This window comes from Panthera leo, chromosome D2 (assembly GCF_018350215.1).
Source record: "Panthera leo isolate Ple1 chromosome D2, P.leo_Ple1_pat1.1, whole genome shotgun sequence".
NCBI classification, from domain to species: domain Eukaryota; kingdom Metazoa; phylum Chordata; class Mammalia; order Carnivora; family Felidae; genus Panthera; species Panthera leo.
Genome location: NC_056689.1, coordinates 16,627,367 through 16,650,773, shown reverse-complemented (window position 1 = coordinate 16,650,773; position 23,407 = coordinate 16,627,367). Strand labels below are relative to the sequence as shown.

Sequence of the window (23,407 nt, the reverse complement as noted above, 5' to 3'; positions counted from 1 at the left end):
ATGTTCCTTAGATCCGTAACCTTGGAGCCCAGTATGCAACTTGTTTAAATTTCAGCTTTCTCACCTGTTATGGGAGAACAATAGTAGCTGCCTCACAGGTTGTTTTGAAAACTAAATGAAACATGTGTATGGGAGGCATTTCTTACTTTGTTTGGCACATCACTGTTAATGTGTTTGTGTTCCCTTCTGGAATTTAGCAGAATTAATCTGTAATAGTGTGCTAAATTAAATTTATTTTCATTTTGGATTAAAAACTCAGTAATACTTATTTTCTGAACACATACTCTTCAGTGCTGAAGAAAAAGCCCTGTTCAAATAGACAGTATCCAATTAGGCAAAATCCAAATTAGTGAACTTGTGTTTAAGTTTTACTGTTGATAGTATAATTGGATATACTCTACAAAGCTAAGGCTTATGGATATATTTTCGGTGTATAATTTATATATTTGAGAGTAGATTTTTTTTTTTTAGCAGAGTGGCATGTGAATCAAACCTACATCTGATTTTACTTAAACATTTCAGGGATCTGAAAAAGATAACTTTTGAAAAAAAATCTGATGGTATTCTTAAAAATAGCTGGGTGGCTCAGTCAGTTAAGCATCTGACTTTGGCTTGGGTCATGATGTTGTGGTTCGTGGGTTCTGTGCTGACAGAGCCTGGAGCCTGCTTTGGATTCTGTGTCTCCCTCTCTCTGCCCCTCCCCTGCTCACGCTCGGTCTTTCTTGCTCTCAAAAAATGAATAAACAGTAAAAAAATAGTTATAAATGTAATTTTTAAAAATTGAGATACAATTTATACACCATAAAATTAACCCCTTTAAATTATGTAATTCATTGGGTTTTTTTTGGTTTTTTTTTTTTTTGGTTTTTTTTTTTTTAGTGTTTATTTATTTTTGAAGGAGAGAGATAGAGTGTGAGCAGGGAGGGGCAGAGAGAGAGGGAGACACAGAATCGGAAGCAGGCTCCAGGCTCCGAGCTGTCAGCACAGAGCCCAACGCGGGGCTCGAACCCACAAACCATGAGATCATGACCTGAGCTGATGTTGGACACTTAACCAACTGAGCCACCCAGGCGCCCCTGTAATTCGTTGCTTTTTACTGTGATTATAAGGTTGTGTAGCTTTCACCACTGATTCCAGAATGTTTTCATCACCCTGTAAGGACACCCCCTACCCATTAGCAGCCACTCCCCATCTTCCTTCCCCCATGCCAAGCCTAGGCAGTCACTATTTGACTTTACATCTCCATGGATTTGCCTATTCTGGATATTTCATATAAATAGAATAATACAGAATGTGGCCTTTTGTGTCTGGCTTTTGTCACTTACGATAATGTTTTCAAGACTCTCGTATATGTCCTAGCACATGTCAGAACTTTATTCCTTTTTAAGGCTGAATAATATTCTCTTGTACATATATACCACATTCTGTTTATCCATCAGTCGATGGACATTTGGGTTGTTTCTGCTCCTTGGTTTTTGTGAACGATACTGCTATAAACATGTGTCCACAAGCCTTTGTGAACCTGTGCTTTCAGGTTCTTGGGTATATATATACCTAGGAGTGGAATTGCTGGGTCATATGGCAGGCAATTTTTTTAAAACACTGAAACCCTAGGGGTGCCTGAGTGGCTCAGTCGGTTAAGCGTCTGATATCAGCTCGGGTCATGATCTCGCGGTCTGTGAGTTCGAGCCCCGTGTTGGGCTCTGATCTGCCAGCTCAGAGCCTGGAGCCTGCTTCGGATTCTGTGTCTCCCTCTCTATCTGCCCCTCCTCCACTTACACTTTCTCTCTTTCTCTCCCTCTCTCTCTACCTCTCTCTCTCTCAAAAATAAATAAACATTAAAAAAAAAATTTTAAAACACCGAAAGCCTGGAAAAAAAAGGCTAGTTTAGAATGAAACCTCTGCCTGGTCTGTTTGCCTTTCTTTATATATGTTTTTTTTTTTTTTTTTTTAATTTTTTTTAATCTTTATTTTTGAGAGAGAGAGAGACAGTGTGAGCGGGGGAGGGGGCAGAGAGAGAGAGAGAGAGAGAGAGAGACAAAGAATCCGAAGCAGGTTCCAGGCTCTGAGCTGTCAGCACGGAGCCCGACACGGGGCTTGAACCCATGGACCACAAGATCATGACCTGAGCCGAAGTCGGGCGCTTAACTGACTGAGCCACCCAGGCGCCCCCTTTATATATGGTTTTTGATGGAGATTTGGACTGGGTATATACTGCTTAAATATTATAAGAATAAGTGAAAATAATCAGAAGCGTTTAATTGGGTTTCCTTGTATATGTTCTAATAGGAGAACATGGAGAAAAATAACAAATTACATAAAAACAACCTACAGACTTCTCTCTTACTGGCAGCTGATTCTGTAAATAATTCTAATTGGATTTCATCCAAGGCAAAAGCAGAAGGGGAAGGCATTGTTTGATGGAATATGGCAGTAGGTTGAGATTTTTCACCTTGGGGATTATTCACTGAAAATAGCGGATGTCCTTTTTATCAAGTTGAAACATAACTTGTTTAAACATCCTTTTACCTAGATGTGCCCAAAAATGCTTTTCAGTGTTTGGGGCCAGATGTCCTTGAACTCTCTGTGTGGTATATCATGAAACCTAATAACCATGGAGCAAAAATGGCCACCTCATCCATGAAGTAACTTTAAACAAACACATCCCAGGGACAACTTAGATGGTGACTTTAGATACACTTGAAAATGTAATGTTTGACAGCCATGCACATTAATATAGACTGACACCACAGATGGATTTTGAGGGCTGTTGTTCTGTATCTCTGCCCCCATGAGAAATAAATCCGATACCTTGAAGACCTCGAATTCTGAACTTTATCAGTTTGAACTTTATCTTATAAGAATATTTCTTTCTTAGTGGACTTAAATCCAAAGTACTATATATTAAGTAAAATTGGAGAATTCTGAACATTTGAATAGCAGATCTTAAAATAGTTTTGCCAGAGCACTTAAAGTTTCCTAAAACCAGTAAGAGTAGGGAGAGATTATTTTGAAGAATTTACTAAACATTTGAGTCTCTTTCTCAAGGTGCTTTGGGGTGGGGAGAGGAGAAAGTTGTGAAGACATCATTCATTCCCTCAAAACTCTGGGGTGCAAAAAAACAGGCATTCATAACTTGGAGCTGGCTGGCTAAGTTTTATGTAGTGGGTATGAAGAAATGCCTTGACTGGGTGTATCAGAACATGTCAACTTTTTTTTACAGGTAGAAGAAGATTTGAGAGAAGGCAACATAGGCACAGAATAGCACAGAATCATGAAAGTATATGGTGTGAGAGCCTAGAGAATAAAGTTAAGGCCTGGAGAAGAGCTGAACTGGGGATTTAGTGGGGGAAAAGTTTGAGAAAAAGTGAAAATGTTTTCTATGGACTTGAATGTAAGGAGGCAGGTAAAGCGGGAAGGGCACGAGCTTCTGGGTTGTAGGAATGTTTTTTTACTATGTGACCTGGGTGAATTTCTGAATTTCTTCTGAGCCTCGGTTCATCTATAAAGGAAGGATAGTGATACAGTCATGTAAGGTTATAATGAACATTAAAAAGATGGATGTAAAGTACCAGATACATTATCTTCTGTATAACTGACACTCAAGACTTAGTAAGCCGCTACTAATATTTTATTTATATTTTTAAAAAGTTTTGTTGGAGGCTTCAGGGACTGGGAGATGTTTGTATACTTCTGTTCATAGCAGCATTATTCACAATACCCAAAAGGTGGAGGCACCCTCAGTACCCATTGATGGATGAATGGATAAACAAAATTTCACATGTCCATACAATGCAGTATTATTCAGCCCTAAAAAGGAAGAGAATTCTGACACAGGCTAGAGCGTGGATGAACCCTGAGGACCTTGTGCTAAGTGAGATAAGCCGGCCACAAAAGGATAAGTTCCATACCATTCCACTTCCACGAGGTAAGTAGAATAGTCAGATTCAGAGATGGAGAAAAGAATGCTGGTTGTTAGGGGCTTGAGGGAAAGGAGAAGGAGGAGTTATCTAACAGGTACAGAGTTTTAGTTTTGTAAGATCAAATAGATGGTGGTGATGGTTGCACCACAGTGTGAATGAATGCCACGAAACTACACACTTAAAAATAGTTAAAATGGTTAGTTTTATGTCGTCTGCTCTATTTGGTGAGTTTAATACTACTGCATATGCATTCATTTGTAAGAATGCAAACATTTTAGCAACAGCTTACTACTGATTTTTACGTCATTCGACAGTGCTTTGTTGCAGAAGCAAATGACGTTTCTGTGTTGTTGCCATATAATCTAGTTTCACTAAATGGATTTTTTTTTTTTTGACATGTCATTAGGAAGATTAGTTCCTACCATTCTGAATTTGAAAAGTACCGTAGAGATCATTGTATCTAGTACTTCTGTTTTACAAATGAGGGACAGGCCTGGGAGTTGGTTGGACTTAGTTGATTTTATTAACTACAAATCATTTTAAGAATGTATTCGTTGGAACGGTTTTCCATGCTTTGAGTGGGCTCATGTGGATAAAACAACTGTACAACTGACGAATTTTGCCAAATATATTTTTCCAGTCACAGAGGAGTGTGGTTTTACCACTATAGATAGCATCTTGGTTAAAGAAAGTCCATTAAGAATCAGGAATAGTTTTTTCTGTTAAATTTTTTTCTGTTTCTTATTTATTATTGAGAGAGAGAGAGAGAGAGACAGAGCACAAGCAGGGGAGGGTTAGAGAGAGAGGGAGACGGAGAATATGAAGCAGATTCCAGGCTCTGAGCTGTCAGCATAGAGCCCGATGTGGGGCTCGAACTCACGAACTGTGAGATCATGACCCAAGCCGAAGTTGGATGCTTAACTGACTGAGCCACCCAGGTGCCCCAGGAATAGTTTTTAAAATACTGGTTTGCTATTTCACTGCTTGTCCCCCCCTCCCATTGTTGAGCGATAAAACTTAAAATTATTTCTCTTTGACTATTCAAGGCATTTCATCTGTATGGTCCCTGTACTAAATTTAGCTCCATTTCTACCCTTTCCATTTCATTTCCCACCACTCCTTAAAGGACTTCTAAACAAAGGGACATCTACTCTGGGATGCTATCCTTAAGCATCATGAAGAAGGTCCTAGAATTTCAGTTTTGAACAGGATCAAGTTCTTTCACATGATTTGACATGATTTGCCCTTGCTGATCTTTGTAAGCAAATAATATAGTGGTATTTGTTCTAGAATCACTAGAATGATTTAAGCCACCTTGTTTAGAGAGCTGAGGTGGTCAGAATCCTTCTGATGTTGTTTTAACTTTAAATATTTTTGTTTTTGAGAGAGAGGGAGAGTGTGAGCCGGGGGTGGGGGGGGGGGTGTGGGGGAAGAGAGAGAGAGAGAGAGAGAGAGAGAGAGGGAAAATATCTTAAGTAGCTCCATGTTGAATGGGGCTTAATCCCACACAGCTGGGATCATGACCTGAGCCCAAATCAGGAATTGGATGCTCAACCAACTGAGCCACCTAAGTGCCCCCAGATGTTGTTTTATTTACTTATTTTATTTATTTTAATTTTTTTAATATTTATTTTTGAGGGAGAGAGAGACAGAGCATGAGCTGGGGGAGGGGGCAGAGAGGGAGGGAGACACAGAATCTGAAGCAGGCTCCAAGCTCTGAGCTGTCAGCACAGAGCCTGATGCGGGGCTCGAACTCATGAACTTGGTCTCAAGTGAGACCATGACTTGAGCCAAAGTCAGACGCTTAACCGACTAAGCCACCCAGGTGCCACCCCTCCAGATGTTGTTTCAAGTAGCAGGTTTCCTGTTTCCCACTGTTTGTAATCACTGCATGTGTATTACATTTTAATTTTTTATTTATTTCTCTATGATTTTATGGGGTTTTCCCCCAGAATGGGCACTTCCTTGTTAATTGAATGTTCTTATAAAACATAATCAAAAATTATTAAATAGTTTTTCAGAAATGGATCTACCTCATTTAATCATGTTTTTTGGTGTCTGTTTGTGCAAGACGGGCTAAGCACTAGGGATAGAACTGTGCTCAAGGTAGTTGTGGTATTGCCCTCCTAGCAGGGGATACTGCTAGGTATTAGATAAGGAATTTTACATTATTGAAATACAACTTTGATTAGTGCTAGAAGGGAAAGGCACACGGTACTAGGAGAACATCTAATAGGGGTTTGGCTTAGAATGGGGGTTGTCTGAGGCAGTTTCTTCAGAAGTTGATACTTCCTGGAACCCTACAGAATTAGTAACAGTTTATTAGGTGAAAGAGTGAGAAGACCGTGTTATGATGCTGAGGGAAGAGCATATAAAATCCCTTGAGGCAAGGGAGGGCACAGGATAGGTGAGGAACTGAAAACCGTAGGCACAGAAAGTGAAGGAGGTTACAAAAGTTTTGCATTATAGACACATTCATGTTCTCTGAATTCAGCTTAAGCATTTTGCCTACTAGCATTTCACAGTCAGGATTCTCCAGAGAAGCTGGAGAGAGAGCAAGTGAGGGATTGATAACATGTGTTTAAAAAAATTGACTCGTGATTGTGGGGGCTAGCAGGTATGAAATTTGCAGACTAGACTGGAAGGCTGGAATTTTAATACAGAGTTGATGCTGCAGTCTGGAGTCTGAAATCCACAGACTGGAAATGCAGGCAAGTTTTCTCTGTTGCAGTTTTGGGAAACCGTGTTCTTTGTTCATAAGGCCTTCAGCTGACTAGATGAACAACCTCCGCCCACCCCCATTATGGAGGGTAATCTGCTCTACTCGGGAGTTCTACTGATTTAAATATTAATCACATCTAAAAGTAGCCGTTGCACACAGTATTGCTGTAAGAGAATAGAAAATAGGCTGGTTTAGTTTAAGCGATAACCTCACTTCTGGTATCTTCTACCTTGACTTGCACATTGGAACTCGTACCTTGACCATCAGATCAGCTTGAGATTATAGGTGTATAGATGTGATTATCCTCCTTCAGGCTTACACTATTAAGCTGAGACAATGACTGCTTAGTGGTGTCACTGAGCCATAGCTTGAAGGTTCAGAGAAATTTATGTTACCACCTTCAGCTGGTACATGACATAGTCCTGGTTCCTGTGCTCTCCCATCCCTGTCGATTAACATGTGTAGAACAAGAGCCTTGCTACTTGTGTTTGATTCTAACATTTAAAGCACTGCTATTTTTGTGTAACCTGGCCCTGAAATGTAAGCCAGCTGCAAGAATTTGGGGACAGGGTTATGCCTAGAAATACTGAAGTAGTGAATTCTATTAACTGTAGGGAGAATTTGTATTGTAGAATATATACAAGTCTTACTGATTTTAAGGATTTTAAGAACAATTCTGACATTATACAAATATGGGCTTATGTACCCATCTTTGAAATTTAACCTTTTGTGTGTTATAACTTGACTGTAGTATAAGTTGAGGCTGATGTAGGTGGAGGGTGAAATTAAGCAGGGTCTCACAAGCCATGTTAATGATTTTGCTGTCTATTCTGAGAACCATGGAGAGCTATTTGGGCTTTAAGCAGGAGAGTGATGTGATAATTCTTTATTAAAAAGGCAAATATTCAGTAGTGTGAGAATGGATGAGAAAAGGTCAGAAGTGGATGGGGTGGGGAGATCAGGAGACTCTTAGAATTGGCAAAACAAAGAGGAGGACTGCATGTGGAAGGAAGATTGTGAATTCATTGTTGGGCGTATTGATTTTAAGGTCCTTCTGATGGAATTGTCAAGTATGTATTTAGATATATGTGACTCTGAACCAGAGATGTGAAGTTGGGGGATGGCAGGGTTCACTGAAGCCAAGTGTAAGTGAATTTGAGAGAGCCTGGGGCTGATAGAGGCAGAGACTAAGAAGACCTGGCCAGAGAAGTAGAAAAAAAGGGAAATCGGAAGATGATGCATTCAAAGGGACCAAATGAAAACTTGTTTAAAGAATTCCTCCTTTCAAGTGGTCAGACTACTGACTGCTGCTAAGATTGAAACTGAAAACGTGTCCATTCAGCTTACGAAATAGTATAATCTTAGTGAGAGCTGTTGTGGTCTAGAGATGGGCTCAAACTAGGATGAAGTAGGTTGAGAAGTATGAGGTGCGGTTATCGAGGAATGTGGCAGAAAGTAGCTCTGAAGAGGAGAAGAGAGATAGGACCAATAGATGGAGAGATCTGAGCATGTTTTACTGACCATTAACATCCGACAGAGAACATAAATAATGTGGAGCATCGAAGGGAGAATCTGCCTTCAGCTTCCCACTGGGACCGCATCTTTATCCTGATCCTGGGGACAGTACAGCCTCAAAAGATAAAGTACTTCCTCTATTATGATAGGGGTAAAGGGGAAATAATACCATTTTTTATTTTCCTAATTCCCTATTATATTCATCAGGGTCTGAACAGGAAACGAGCCGCACAGTAATTTGAACAGGGCAAGTTTAACACAAAGAATTAACTGTGTATGAGGGGAAAAAAAGAATTAACTGTGTTGGAGATTATCTGATGAGAGGAAAATTGTACTCTAAAGAGTATAGGAATATCAGAGGGACAGCCACTACCCCAGGGCTAAGGCCAGGGCATCCAAGAGAGGAACAAATCTGGAAGAGTGTACCCCTCAGCCCCTTGAGGGCGTGGCCCATTGGGTGGCAGGGGAGTTTGCTGAGGTGTGGAGCAGATAACATTCTCTGGGAAGCTGTCTATGGGGAGGTGCTGTGCCATCAGGCTCCTTGCGCACAGTGGTGGCTCCCTGGGGAAGCTGCTCCCGAGGAAATGCCACGTGCTACTGGCCACCTCAAGCACCAGGTTGCCCCACTGGGGCTGCTGGGGGGGGGACACACTAGAACGAGGAAGAGCGCCTTCTCCTCCTCTGCTTTCCTTCCAGTGCTGTCTACCAACAAAGTTCAATATCGTGCCAGCTGGCAAAGGAGAAACGTTTTAGAGTCCGCCTCCATTATCCGAAATAGTGGAGCTGAGAGACGGTAAATTGGCAAGTGATGTCTATTATTGATCTTTAAAACTTTTTCCACTGTTTTGCTATAATGATTATAATGATGAATATCCTTGCGCACGTGTCTTCTGTGTGGCTCATTCATAAGAGCTGACCGAAGGAGAGCCTATTGACAGATACAGCGAGTGGTCCTTAGGTTTTGCTTTTTCTTTTTGTGTGCACGAAGTTCTTTCTAGAAGGAAATGTGAAGTACAGATTGTCTTTGGGAAAGAGAAGTGGGTGGTCACCTATTCTTAAAACTAAAATTTTACAAAAATATTTTTTATTGTAAACGTAGAAGATGTTATCTGTTCTGTCAACCTGAAGTTTATTGTTTCATTTCTCAGCATGTTATAGTTTATTAAACAGTGACCTATTCTATCATGTCCTGTTCTGTCAGCTAAAGGCACCGATTTCTGACCTTGCTTCAACATCACTCGTGGCCCCAAATGAGTCAGGATATTTTCATTCAGTTGTTTCCTCTTACTGCTATCAGAACCAAGTCATCCACTTCCTTTTGTGTCTTTGACCCTGCTGCGGCATTTGATGCGACGATACCACAGTGGGGTGAGCCTCAGCGCTGCGGCCGCCACGCCTGACTGTCGGTGTCAGGGCTGGGAGTGTTCTTCCCAGGTGCCAGGGAGACAGCTTGGGCTCTGGGGATTCCACTCAGTCCTGAGTTTTCTTTCTGGAGTCAGAATTCCTTCTTCTCTTGTTTCTGCAATAAAGCCTTTACAAAGAATACTGTTTCTTAACCCAGCAGTAATGATAATCATCTTAAGAAATACTTTTTCCCTGAATCATCTTATAGATTATGCCAGAATAAACTAATATTGAAAATTGTGGCCATAGAACTTTGGTTTTTATACATGTATATATTTTTAATGTTTGTTTTTTTATTTTTATTGTTGAGAGAGAGAGAGAGAAAGCGCGTGCAGGCAGGGGAGGGGCAGAGAGAGAGGGAGACTAAGGATCCGAAGCAGGCTCCATGCTGACTGCCAGCAGAGAGCCAGATGTGGGGCTCGAACTCATGAACCATGAGATCATGACCTGAGCTGAAGTCGGATGCTTACCTGACTGAGCCACCCAGGTGTCCTAGAACTTAGTTGTTTTAAAACACTTGAAAAAGTATAGTACTACTTTCGACCTTTACCAAAATTTGTTTTAATTCAGTGTTAATTTTGTAGAACTTACATCTGATACAAGATTGTATTGCTCATTTGTTTTTGTTTTTTTTTTTTAATGTTTTTATTTTGAGAGAGAGAGAGAGAGAGCGAGAGAGAGAACGCACACGGGGGAGGGGCAGAGAGAGAGATTTCCAGGCAGGCTCTGTGCTGTCAGTGAGTCCGTGCAGAGCACTACACGGGCTTAATCTCGTGAACCATGAGATCATAACCTGAGCCCACATCAAGGTCGGACGCTTAACTGACTGAGCCACCTAGGCTCCCTGTTTCTTTTTTTTAATTTAAATTATCAAAGTGGAAAGGAGTTATCTGTTCTTAGATCCATTTTGGAGTAGGAGGAGAAAAATAGTATTTTGTATTTTGACACTTTATTCTGCATTATTTAAAGTGTTTTCTACCTATTAAAATTTCAAGAAAGATCCAAATGGTGTTTAATTTTATGCTTCATTTGATTAAGTCATTATCTGTTTTGTTGCTTCAGAGAGCAAAAATTAATTGTATAGTTTCTGTTAAAGCCTTAATAATTTTTATAATAGGCTTTCCTTAAATCAATTTTTTTTCTAAAAATCTTTGACATTTCCCCATAGCAGAGAGAGTAGATTTCTAAGACTAATGCCGCATGAAGTAGAAAGAAGAACTTGAATCCATTTGTATTTGAGCTGTTCATAAAGTTCAGTGACAGAAATGTTTGCTGTGTTCAGTACTGATCCCCACCATCTATCCCCAGGTAATTCTTAGTAGTCTAAGTATTGAATCCAGTGCCACCATTATAGTTAGGCATCCATTAAGCTTTTTGATGAGCTAGGTGTGCAATTTGAAGTTTTTTTTATTAATGACAGTCTGACTAATGTAATGGTTGTTCCTTAGCAATTTTCTTGGTTGGTATTTCAGGACTGCAGGAGTATGTGGAGGCAGTCTCTTTTCAACACTTCATCAAAACACGATCACTTATCAGTATGGATGAAATTAATAAACAATTGATATTTACAACAGAAGAATATGGAAAAGAAAATAAGACCGTAAGAATTTAAAATCACTTCACATTTTTATATAATTTATGTAACCGTATAATGGTTATAGGAGGTTTGCTGGCTTATAATGCTAAGAATATTGAGACGGTAGTGTTCTTTTCTAGAGTGTGGTTTCCAAGATTCCCAACTAAGGAAACGGTCTTTTAAAATAGTTTTGTTAGTGGATGGAACAAGAACAGCTATGGGTATGTTGGGGGGAAAACAATGCTGTTCACCTAAAGCACTGTTAAGTGATTCCTGTTAAGTCCACTTTTGATTTTATTGTGCATTTACAGTGGGCCTTTCGTAAGCACTATCTCATTTAATTCTTTTATTAACTGTATGAGGTAAGAATTTTTACTCTCATTTTGCAAAGAAGTGGGCGTTAGAGAATTTAAATAACTTCTCAAAAGCCACACAACTAATTAAGTGTGGCAGAGCTAAACTTTGAAACCAGGTGTTTTGAAATGTAAGCCAGGTGCCCTTGTCCACCCTGCCACTGTTTCTCAGAGTGTGCTGCAGGAACCCTTGCACCAAGTATCTACCTCAAAGGAGTGTTTTACAGGATTTGATTGAAAGGTTTTCAATTAGGCAGTGTATATAGCATATGACCCATACGTGCTCAATAGTCAGTTAATATAAAATTGTTATTATATTAAGTGAGAGCTCTTAATCGCTTACTAAGTCCCTAAAACTTGTATCTGAAAATTCTATAGCTATTCCGAATTAAGAAAAGAGAAACTTTTGCAGTTTGACTTTCAAGTGAATACTATTTTTACGCTGGGTTTCAATATATAGTGTTCAGGCAATGAAAGAGGAGATTTTGAATATTTGGTACTTCCTGAGATACCAATACACTTAAGGATAAAATTAGTTTTTTCCTGTCTTTATTTTTCATAATTTTTTCTTTATTGTTTTTTTGTTTTTTTTTTTTAACATTACTCAGAGCCGGAATGGGCAGGCAGAAGATGGAGGAAGCTGTAGAAATACTGTTTTCTTGAATATTAACTAAAATGTTAGCATCAAAAGGTCAGAGTTAATTTGGCATGACAGATACAACTTACTTTAAGGAAGCCACGTATATATTTTCTCAGTTTTTAAAATTATAGGAAGTTTATGAAGGAGGATATTCATTTTTGAGAAGTAAAATTCCTGTATGTCTTTTATGTGTTTAGTGAGGATTGCATTGCAGAAAGAAGTAAAGAGCCTATTTGATCCTGTATCCGAAGTTACCACACCCTTCTTTCAAGTTCTTTCTAATCGAGAATGAAAATATCAGGGCAAGAGTGTCAAGAGAAACTGAGAGTAAATGCGCTGTTTTCAGGATTTAGGTAGTAAGTTATTTGAAGATTATGGTGTCATCATATTCACATATGCTTTTCAAAACCAGACCACATTCATAAATAGTTTTTCCTTTTAGTGCTAAAGATTCTTGGCGCTAAAACTTCTGGGATTTGATAGGGGAAGGTATTTTGTTCTGACTTGCCTGTTGAGAATATTGTCAAAACCATTTAAATTTCTCAGTGATTAAAGTTCACGTTCCTTAATGTGACTTTCTACCCCTGACTGTCCTTTTGGAGTCATCCTGTACCATTTCTTACTTTAAACTTGACTCAAGGAGATACCTCACTGGTTCCTCAAACATACGACACAGTTCTCACCTGCATGCCTTTGCGGTTCTCTCTGCCTAAAATGGCCTCCAGTATAATTGCAACTTCACCTAGCTGAGTCTCATATGGACTTCGAATAACAATTTAGGCATCTCCTCTTCCAGAAAGGCTCCAGTAGAGCAAGGAAAAAATTGTTGTGGAAAGAGGAGATTGACATGATGGTAATGGTGATAGCAGCTAACATTTATTGAGTATTTACTTTGTGTTGGGCATTATGCCAAGAACTTGGTAAATGTTATCTCATCCTTAAAATAAACCTCTGAGGTAGGTACTGTTATCCCATTTTACAGATGAGGAAACTGAGGTTTAGAGAGATGAAATAACTTGCCCAAGGGCATACACCTTATGAAGCAAGGTCCTGGAAGAGGTGGGAGGAGATGGGTCAAGGTCATTTGGAAGAGTTAACCTCAAACAAGAGGAGGGACAACTCATCATCTGAGACTGGAGGATAGAAGGTAAAGATGGATATGGACGTAAATAAGTTTTTTTTGGTTTTGTTTTGTTTTGTAGGAATAAGGTAATTGAGAGAGCTTGTGCCAGGTGATCTGGCACATGGCCAGCTCAGTGACAGTAGACAAGATTGTCTACTCAGAGTGGAGAGGTTTGGGATTGAGTAGGGGGCTAAGGAGAGTTCTGGTAAAGGTTTGGAACAGTGTCTGAAGAGTCAGGAGAGAGAACTAGAGGAATAAGTAAAAAGGATTGGTGAGTAATTTGTATAAATTCTGTATAGCTGTGACTATCATTACTGTTTTTTGGGGTTTTTTTTTTAGCTCTGTGGTACTCAGCCACTTGAATAAAGCACTAGTGCGAGTAGATTTTAATATTGATGCAGGGTTGTGTTTTTGTTGGGCAGGTGCAGTAAAAAAACAAACCCACAAAGGAATCTAAGGGCACTGAGGAGGACGTAACAAGAGAGTAATGAATCATGATGGTCAGTGCTGAGTGGGGATGGAAGAGAGGCCAGAAAGGGACTGTAAGGGACTTAGGAAAATGTGAGTGTATCACCAACCTAGAGGGCTTTATGACTTGTCATTTAGATAACTAAGTGACCGTCATGCAGTAAAGTCATCAGACTTTGTTTTCAGAATGTTTTAATTTTATTTTGTATGTCAAGTGACGTTGGGAATAGTTGATTTTAAAGTGCTACAGTATTAGATTATGAAATTATCTTGAAGTCATTTAGTTCAGCTTTCTACCCAGGGCATGAGTTCTTCTTGTAGCGTCCCAAATGGTCATTAAGCAAAAAAGATCATTTTATTTAGAGATTAGCATGACTGATCTGCTCTTGATTTTATACTTTATAATGAATGTGATACATGCATATTCACTCTTTTTCACGTTGTATTTTCTTTGTGTGTGTGTGTGTTTTCTTTACCAGCCCTGCTCTGATGCACAGGATAAGCAGTTTGGTACTTGGAGACTGAAAATCACACCTGTTGATTACCTTCTGGGAGTGGCTGATTTAACTGGAGAGTTGATGCGGATGTGTATTAACAGTGTGGGGAATGGGGACATTGACACCCCCTTTGAAGTGAGCCAGTTTTTACGTCAGGTTTATGATGGGTTTTCATTCATTGGCAATACTGGACCTTACGAGGTTTCTAAGAAGTTGTATACTTTGAAACAAAGTCTGGCCAAAGTGGAGAATGCTTGTTACGCCTTGAGAGTCAGAGGCTCAGAAATTCCAAAACATATGCTGGCAGATGTCTTTTCGGTTAAAACAGAAATGATCGATCAAGAAGAGGGCATTTCTTAGAATACCGTCCTCAGTTGTTATTCTCTTGAGAGACCAGTTTGTAAGACTGTTATTTAGTATCTCGTGGGGCTTTATTGTGGCTTTTAAATAGAAATGTTTTCAGTCGTACTTGTTTTAAATTGTAAACAAGCTGTACATAAAATTATCGAAACGAATCATTTCTTACATCTTACTCATGAAAGTTTGCATACAAAGGTTTGCATATATGCCTATCTGTATTTTTGCTGGCTGTAGTTGATCGTTTATCTTTGTAACGTGAACATGCTTCGGAGCGCACTTTTTGCCATACCTATTTTAATTTACGTTGTGTGAAGTGTGGAGTGGTAGTATTTAGCGGAAGCCATTTATAATTTAAGTTGGTGATTTTGTTATATATAGAAAAGATTTCCTAGCTACACATCTGGACTTGAGCTTCCTGTTAAAATTTCTTGGTAATATTTTGTGAAGCCTCCAAAATAGGCTTATTCCGTAGAATAAGAATTAAAAATTATTAAGTTATCAATATACTTAATTTTATGAAGTATTATAGTGAGAATTCATACTATATTCTGGCCAGTTTTTAGGCCATTTTGAACCCATTTGAAAGAGCCTTCCAGAAAAATTAACAGGTAACCTAGATTTTAGTTTCTACATTTAATTTTTTTATCCTTTAGCACATAAAGTCTGGTAGTGAATTGGAGCTAACATCGTAATATTTTCCCTGGTGTTTGAGTTCAATTATATACTTGTACATACATCTGAAAAGCTTTGAGGAGTGATTATTTAGCAGTTCTTTTGTTGTCGTTCTATTACATTAGGCATGTTTCTTATAGATGCATCTATAAGAAATTACATTTAAATAATTACAGTGAAGTTTGAAATTTTTGAAATACTGAGTTAATTCAAGCCTTTATAGTTGTCCAGTTGTGTTACTTAATAGTATAAAAAGTTGCCAAAGAAAATTTACAATGTACAATTCAGCAATAAGACAATTGTCAACACAGTTGGGAATAACAGTGGTAGTCTTTAGTAATATTTAGAATTGGAACTTGCCTACTGAAATTAGTTCTAGATTATTCCCTGTGATGTGAAACTGATGTGAGCATGACACTATTGGCTGACAACCAGACATTTCCATTTGGTTTTGTGAGTTCTGAGAATCTAGATACTGGATTTTATTTTTGGAAAGATTAGCTGCTCTGTTTGCAAGGCCTGGTTCTTTGAAAGTGAAATTTTCCAAAAAAAATAATCATGTAAAGGAAAATAAAACATAGACATGCCTAATAAATTAGGTTGGTTGGTTTGTTTTGGTGGTAGCATTTCTTTTGGTTTCCCTATTTGAAGACACACTGCTAAAATATAGTCTCATTACGTATTTCTGTTTCTTCTGCCACTTGAAGTTAAATTTATAATGTTAAAGGTAACATAAATAAATGGATTGATGAATGTCTTAAAGATGTTTAAAACTGAAGTCTTTAAATAAAATATTAAAAGAAAAGTTAAAGCTTATTTTTTGATCATATTGAGAAATATTTAATCAAAAGGTTGTAGAATTTTGGGCCTAAATAGGAAGCCTAGTATAGACTAACTTAATATGGAGATTTATTACTTAAAAAAAAAAATTTTTTTTTAATGTTTATTTTTGAGAGAAATAGAGTATAAGTTGGGGGGAGGGGGGGTGTCAGAGAGAGAGAGAGAGACAGAGACAGAATCTGGAGCAGGCTCCAGGTTCTGAGCTGTCAGCACAGAGCTGAACATGGGGCTCGAACTCACAAGCCGTGAGATCATGACCTGAGCTGAAGTTGGACACTTAACCGACTGAGCCACCCAGGTCCCCAAGATTTATTATTTCTCAAAATAAGTCCAGAGGTAGGGAGGGCTTCAGGAAGGACATCTCTGTACATCCCATTGACCCAAACTGGGTGACATTCTTATCTTTCTAAATTATTTAGTGGAGAGGAGAACGATATCACCTAATAGACCAAAATACCGTTTTTCTGAGAGGAGAAGGGCAAATAAAAGAAACTGAATTAGGGCATTATCATCATACGAGAAGGGGAAAATAGCCTTGGGGTAGGCAGTCAACAGTATTTACTACCCATGGATTGGTGCCATCGCTGTTGGCGGTGCATATTGCATATTAATATGCAATATTAATTGCATATTATAATTACATATTGCATATTAATAGAGTAGGTGTTAGGATAGTAGAGGATCTCTAAATATATCCTGAATGTTTTTCAGTTTTAAAATAGTTGCTCTGATAGCATCAAATGTCATGTTTTTCATTTTTCATCTTTATTATATATTTTTTTTTCAACGTTTTTTATTTATTTTTGGGACAGAGAGAGACAGAGCATGAACGGGGGAGGGGCAGAGAGAGACCGGGAGACACAGAATCGGAAACAGGCTCCAGGCTCCGAGCCATCAGCCCAGAGCCTGACGCGGGGCTCGAACTCAACGGACCGCGAGATCGTGACCTGGCTGAAGTCGGACGCTTAACCGACTGCGCCACCCAGGCGCCCCTCATCTTTATTATAAAAAGAAAGTGGTTCTAGGTTACATGGCAAGTTACTGACAATTCTGGAATAAAATTGGGTTATTTCCTTCATAAGTAATTCCTGCATGTATTAAATCAGTGGTTTTCAGAATCCACATTGCATAGCCATAGGGCTTTTTGAGGGTGCCTCAAAGAAAGGTGCTACGTAAATGGGTGATTGGCAGAATGGATTTAAAAACTTGATTCAAAGTCTTTGCTCTCTATAAGGATTCACCTTAGATTCAGACACAAATAGATTAAAAGAATAGAAAGAGATATTCCATGCAAAGAGTAACCAAGAGAGAACCACACACACCATAGACTTTAAGGCTAATATTTTTGTTTTTGTTGGAGACAAGAACAATATGTAATGGTAAATGGCTCATTCCATTGAGAATATATGGCGATTATACACACACACACACACACACACACACACACACACACACACACACGTTAACCACAGATCCTCAAAATACACGAAGCCCGATCTGACAGAACTGAAAGGAGAAATAGACAATTCAACAATAACAGTTGGCAACTTCCATTCCTCACTTTGAATAATGGATAGAAGAACAAGACATGAGTAAGGGACTCGAGGAGTTGCACAACGTGATAGGCCTGAGAGACCTACACAGAGCACTCCACCCACCAACAACAGCAGATACGGTTTTTCTCAAGTGCGTGTGGAACAGAATCCATAAAATGTCAGGTTACAAAACAAGTCTCAATACTTTTAAAAAGCTAGAAATACAAAGCATGTTCTATGACCACAAATGGAACGGAATTAGAAATTAATAACGGGCGCCTGGGTGGCTCAGTCGGTTGAGCGTCCGACTTCGGCTCAGGTCATGATCTCGCGGTCTGTGAGTTCGAGCCCCGTGTCGGGCTCTGTGCTAACATCTCAGAGACTGGAGCCTGCTTCAGATTCTGTGTCTCCCTCTCTCTGTGCCACTCCCCTGCTCATGCTCTGTCTTTCTCTCTGTCAAAACTAAATAAACATTAAAAAAAAAATTAAAAAAATTAATAACAATTAAATTGGGAAAATTCACGAATCTGTGGAAATCAAGCAACATATTCCTGAATAACCAGTGGGTCAAAGATGAAATCACAGGGAAATTAGAAAATCTTTCAAGAGGGATGAAAACCACAAAACACAATGTATGGGATGCAACGAAAGCAGGATTCAGAGGGAATTTCTTTATATCTTTAAATCCCTACATTTAAAAAGAATGGGGTCAAGTCACTAACCTAAACATCTATCTGCCTTTAAGAAACTGGAGAAAGATGGGGCGCCTGGGTGGCGCAGTTGGTTGAGCGTCCGACTTCAGCCAGGTCACGATCTCGCGGTCCGTGAGTTCGAGCCCCACGTCGGGCTCTGGGCTGATGGCTCGGAGCCTGGAGCCTGTTTCCGATTCTGTGTCTCCCTCTCTCTCTGCCCCTCCCCCATTCATGCTCTGTCTCTCTCTGTCCCAAAAATAAATAAAAAACGTTGAAAAAAAAAATCTAAAAAAAAAAAAAAAGAAACTGGAGAAAGAATAGCAAACTACAAAACAATTAAAAGAAAGGAAATGGTAAATATTAGAGTGGAAATAAATGAAACAGAAAATAGCATCAGACCAAAAGATGGTTTAGAAACAATCAACCAAATTTACAGAATGGGCGTGGGGATTGCAGGTGACTGCTAACAAGCACGGGGTTTATTGCTGAGATGATAGAAATGTTCTAGAATTAGTGGGAATGGTTGCACAACTGTGAATATACTAATACCCACTGAATTGTACACTTTGAGATGGTGAAATTAATGTTTTGTGAATTGTATCTTTGTAATCATTTTTAAATGCTTTTTAAAAAGTGGATTGATTGCTTCGTTGAAATTTTGCTAGTATTGCCTGTGAAACTGGGTGTGATATTTTGCTTGTGGGAAGATTTTAAGAAAAAAACTATTTGTTCAGTTTCTTTTATTGTTTAGGACCATTCGAGCTTTTCATCATTTCTTAATGGTAAGTTTCAATGAGTTATATTTTTCTCAGGTTTTTTGATACAAAGTGTTATTAGTATTACTGCATTTTTATATCTTGGCTATATCTGTAGCCATAATATCTATTTGTGTTATCTCTCTGTATATACTTTTTTTCCTTCTACTCAGTTTTGCCAGACGTATTTCCATTATGTTAGTCTTCAAAGAGTTACCTTTTGCTTTATTTGGCTTTTTTCTTTTAATTTTTCTTTTTCTTTCTTCTTCTTTTTTATAAATTCCAGTATGGTTAGCATACAGTGTTATATTAGTTTCAGGTATACTGAATTCAACAGTTCTATACATTACTCACTGCTCATCATGATAAGCGTACTCTTTTTTTTGTTTGTTTGAGAGAGAGAGAGAGAGGGGGAGGGGCAGAGAGAGAGCGGGAGAGAGAGAATCTCAAGCAGGCTCTGCACTGTCAGCGCAGAGCCTGCTGTGGGGCTCCAGCTGACGAACCAGGAGATCATGACCTGAGCTGAAGCCAGATGCTTAATTGACAGAGCCTCCACGTGCCCCAGTTAAGTGTACTCTTAATCCCCTTCACCTATTTCACCCATCCCCTCCACCCATCTCCCCTCTGGTAGCCATCAATTTGTTGTCTATAGGTGAGAGTCTGTGTTTTTTTGGTTTGTCTCTTTTTTCTTTGTTCATTCGTTTCTTAAATTCCATATATGAGTAAAATCATACGGTATTCTTCTTTGACTTATTTGACTTCGCATTATACTCTAAGTCCATCCATGTTATTGCAAATGGTAAGATTTCATTCTTTTTAGTGGCTGAATAATATTCCATCGTGAGTGTGTGTGTGTGTGTGTGTGTGTGTGTGTGTGTACATATATACACCACTTCTTTATTCATTCACCTATATTGCTAGACATTTGGGCTGCTTCCATACTTTGGCTGTTGTAAATAATGCTGCAATGAGCATAGGGGTGCATAAAACTTCTCAAATTAGTGTTTTCGTATGCTTTTGGCAATACCCAGTAGTGGAATTACTGGATCGTCTGGTAATTCTATTTTTAATTTTTTGAGGAACCTCCATGCTGTTTTCCACAGTGGCTGTTAACAGTTTGTATTTCCACCAACAGTGCATGAGGATTCTTTCTTCTGCACATCCTTGTCAACAACGTGTTGTTTCTTGTGGTTTTGATTTTAAGCCATTCTGACAGGTGTGAGGTGATATCTCATTGTGGTTTTGATTTGCATTTCCCTGATGATGAGTGATGTTAAGCATCTTTTCATGTGTCTGTTGGCCGTCTGGATGTCTTAGGAGAAGTGTTTGTTCATGCCTTCTGCCCATTTTTTAACTGGGATGTTTTTTGGGATTGAGTTGTATGAATTCTTTGTATATTTTTGGATACTAATCCTTTAGCAGATCCGTCATTAGCAAATATCTTCTCCCATTCAGTAGGTTGTCTTTTAGTTTTGTTGATTGTTTCCTTTGCTGTGCATTAGCTTTTTATTTTGCTATAGTCCCAATAATGTATTTTTGCCTTGTTTCCCTTGCCTTAGAGAAATCATTGCCTTTGCTCTCTTCTAGGGTTGTTACAGTTTCAGGCTTCATATTTTGGCCCTTAATCAATTTTGAGTTTATTTATGTGTATGGTGTAAGAAAGTGGTCCAGTTTCATTCTTCTGCATGTGGCTGTCCAGTTGTCTCAGCACTGTTTGTTGAAGACCGGCTTTATTTTTGGTAGTCTGTTTTCTGTTTCATTGATTTATACTTTTATTCTTTACTTTCTTCTACTTTTCTTTGGGTTGTGTTCTAGTATCTTTAATGATTATATTTTTTACATTTTTAAAAAGTGTTTATTTTTGAGAGAGAGAGAGAGAGAACACGAGAGCAAGCGAGGGCGGAGAGAGTGGGAGAGACAATCCCAAGCACGCTCCGCACTGTCAGCGCAGAGCCCAACGTGGGGCTCAAACCCACGAACCGTGAAATCATGACCTCAGCCAAATTTGGAAGCTCAACTGAAAATCATGACCTCAGCCAAATTTGGAAGCTCAACTGACTGAGCCACCCAGGTGCCCCAATATTTTTTACATTTCTAATTTTTTTTGAGATTTTTTTTTTTCTCCAGGTCTTGAACACTGATTTTATGATTTGTTTCAATAAATGCTTCTGGAATACATAGTAGTAAGGTATGGTGCTGACTAGTCTCCTTTCTGTATAGCCCTGGATTGACCCACCCTGATTTCCTGTTTTTAGAGGTCTAAGGGTTCCCCCCCCCTCCCCAGTTGGGGAATTAGTGCGTGCCTGATTAGCTTCTATTGGCTAACTTTTATTGTTTTCCTCCCCATTCAGCCCTTAACTCTGTGGCTTCTCTTAGTATCCTCTATCTTGTCTGTTCAGAAAAAGTACCTTTGGATTGTTACGGAAGTTACAATTGTTAGTTTGTTTTTGAAGAAGTGCTTTGGTTCTCTCTTCAAGTGCAGTTTGTTGCATCCAGAATTACAAAGGTGTTTTTGGCAACTGTTGCTGCCCAGGGCAGTATTCATTGCTGCTAAGCCAGAGATCAGTTGGTCTTCCAGATGGTTCAGTAAGCCTCTGTCAGTTCCCAATTTGGGATGGCTCTCCAAACAATGAACAGGGTCCTGATTTCATTGGCATTCGTGAGGTTTTCAGTATCACTGTTCAGCACCCTCTTATTCTGTGCTCTGGGGATCCCAGAGGGATTATGGACAGGATCAGTGTCCTTGGACCCATTGTACTTAGAGCCACCCAGAAGTCTAGGAAGTATCTCATGGTCAACAATTTGTTCAGTATGATAAGTGTCACATTTGCAACTCATAGCTTTTTATTTATTTATTTATTTATTTACTTATTTATTTATTTTAGGCAAGACTTGAAAAGTTTTTAGGTGATTTGTACATCAAATTCTAACCCACAGGTTAATAGCAGCATTGCTGTTTGTCTAAAAGTGCATTTATACAAATTCAGTTGATTCTTACAGCTCTGAGGTAGGCAGGGAATGATCATATCCCCTCCCCATGCGTATGCTTTCCTTCAGATCCTTTTGTAAATAATGTAACTAAGACCTAGAGAGGTTGGTTAAGTAACTTGCTGAACGTTATCTACCACATGTTAGACAAAAATTTGGGTTAGAAGCCACATCTAATGAAGTTTAGATTACAGCTTTTCTGCATAGCACACTACTTTTTGTGGTTCTAATATTACATGTGACCTTGAGCGGGTTTACCTTCTGCCTTAATCTTTCTGAAACTTCATTTTCTCATGTGTTGAATAATACCTACCTTACTTTTCTCAGATGTTTTTTATGAGTGGACAATATAATCTGGGTGAAAATGCATTACAGAGTATGAAGAACCCAGGAATATAACTTACTGACTAGACTATACCTGCAAAATTTTGCATGTAATTTTAAGGAGATTCATCAACCCTCAGAAATCTCTATGAATGCTCTCAAACTAACTCCCTGAATCCCAGATTTAAAACATTTTTCATAAGAACAGTCTGAAAATGTCTTTTACCCCCACACCCTTGTATAAACATGTTTCCTCCATTGTGATCTGTTGACAAGGGCAAAACTCGATTTTGTTCTGTAAGTGAAATTCTGATGTTACGTTAGAATGTTTTTCTAGTGAGAAATGTCCCTGACTTTCATGTCCTTCTCAAATGGGTCTTCAACCTTAAAAAGCTAAGAATCACTTGTCTAGATGGTGTTTCAAGGTCCCATGCATCCTCAAAGGCTTGTAAGTCAATGGATCCTAAGTGGATGAAGCAATTCTTAGGGTTTATGAAGTAGTAGGATTTTCTTTTGGTCATTTGTTTTTTAATAATAAATGAATTTTTGTTGAATGGATGTCCCAAAGTTGTGCCCTAATAAAAGTTTTAATTTGTAGAATCACACTGATATTTTAATTCAGACATTCACCTATCATGACTGTTCTTATGTTTATATAATTTGTGTGTCTCAAGAGAAAGGTTTTTGCTTTTGTGGAATAAAGTATACATAATTTTCAGTCATGCCATTTTCAAATTTAGGGTTCCTTTTTTTAACCTTTATGATCATTTGATTCCCCCCCCCCCCCCCCCCCCCCCCCCCCCGCTTGAGATATACTTGACAGGCAACACTGTACCTTTAAGGTATGCAAAGTTGATTCGATACATTTATAAATTGCAAAATTATTACCACAATAGTATTAACACACCGCCTCCATCCCATCACAGTTACTTTTTTTTTTTTTTACACCCATTACCATACATAGTTACCCACCATTTCTTTTTTGTGGCAACAAACATTTAAGATCTCTTTTAGAGACAT

At 38.7% G+C, this 23,407-nt stretch overlaps 1 protein-coding gene across 2 annotated transcripts in view; it reads left to right on the top strand.

Moving 5' to 3' along the window:
* The window catches only part of TSNAX (translin associated factor X), a 32,124-nt gene extending 16,066 nt beyond the window's left edge, over positions 1–16,058 (top strand). For both annotated transcript variants that reach the window (XM_042907765.1, XM_042907766.1), the window contains 2 exons: positions 11,037–11,164; positions 14,204–16,058. In XM_042907765.1, the coding sequence (XP_042763699.1) occupies positions 11,037–11,164; positions 14,204–14,581 (506 nt within the window). In that variant the 3' untranslated portion in view covers positions 14,582–16,058. The remainder of the gene's footprint in view (positions 1–11,036; positions 11,165–14,203) is intronic.
* Positions 16,059–23,407: the final 7,349 nt, after the last annotated feature.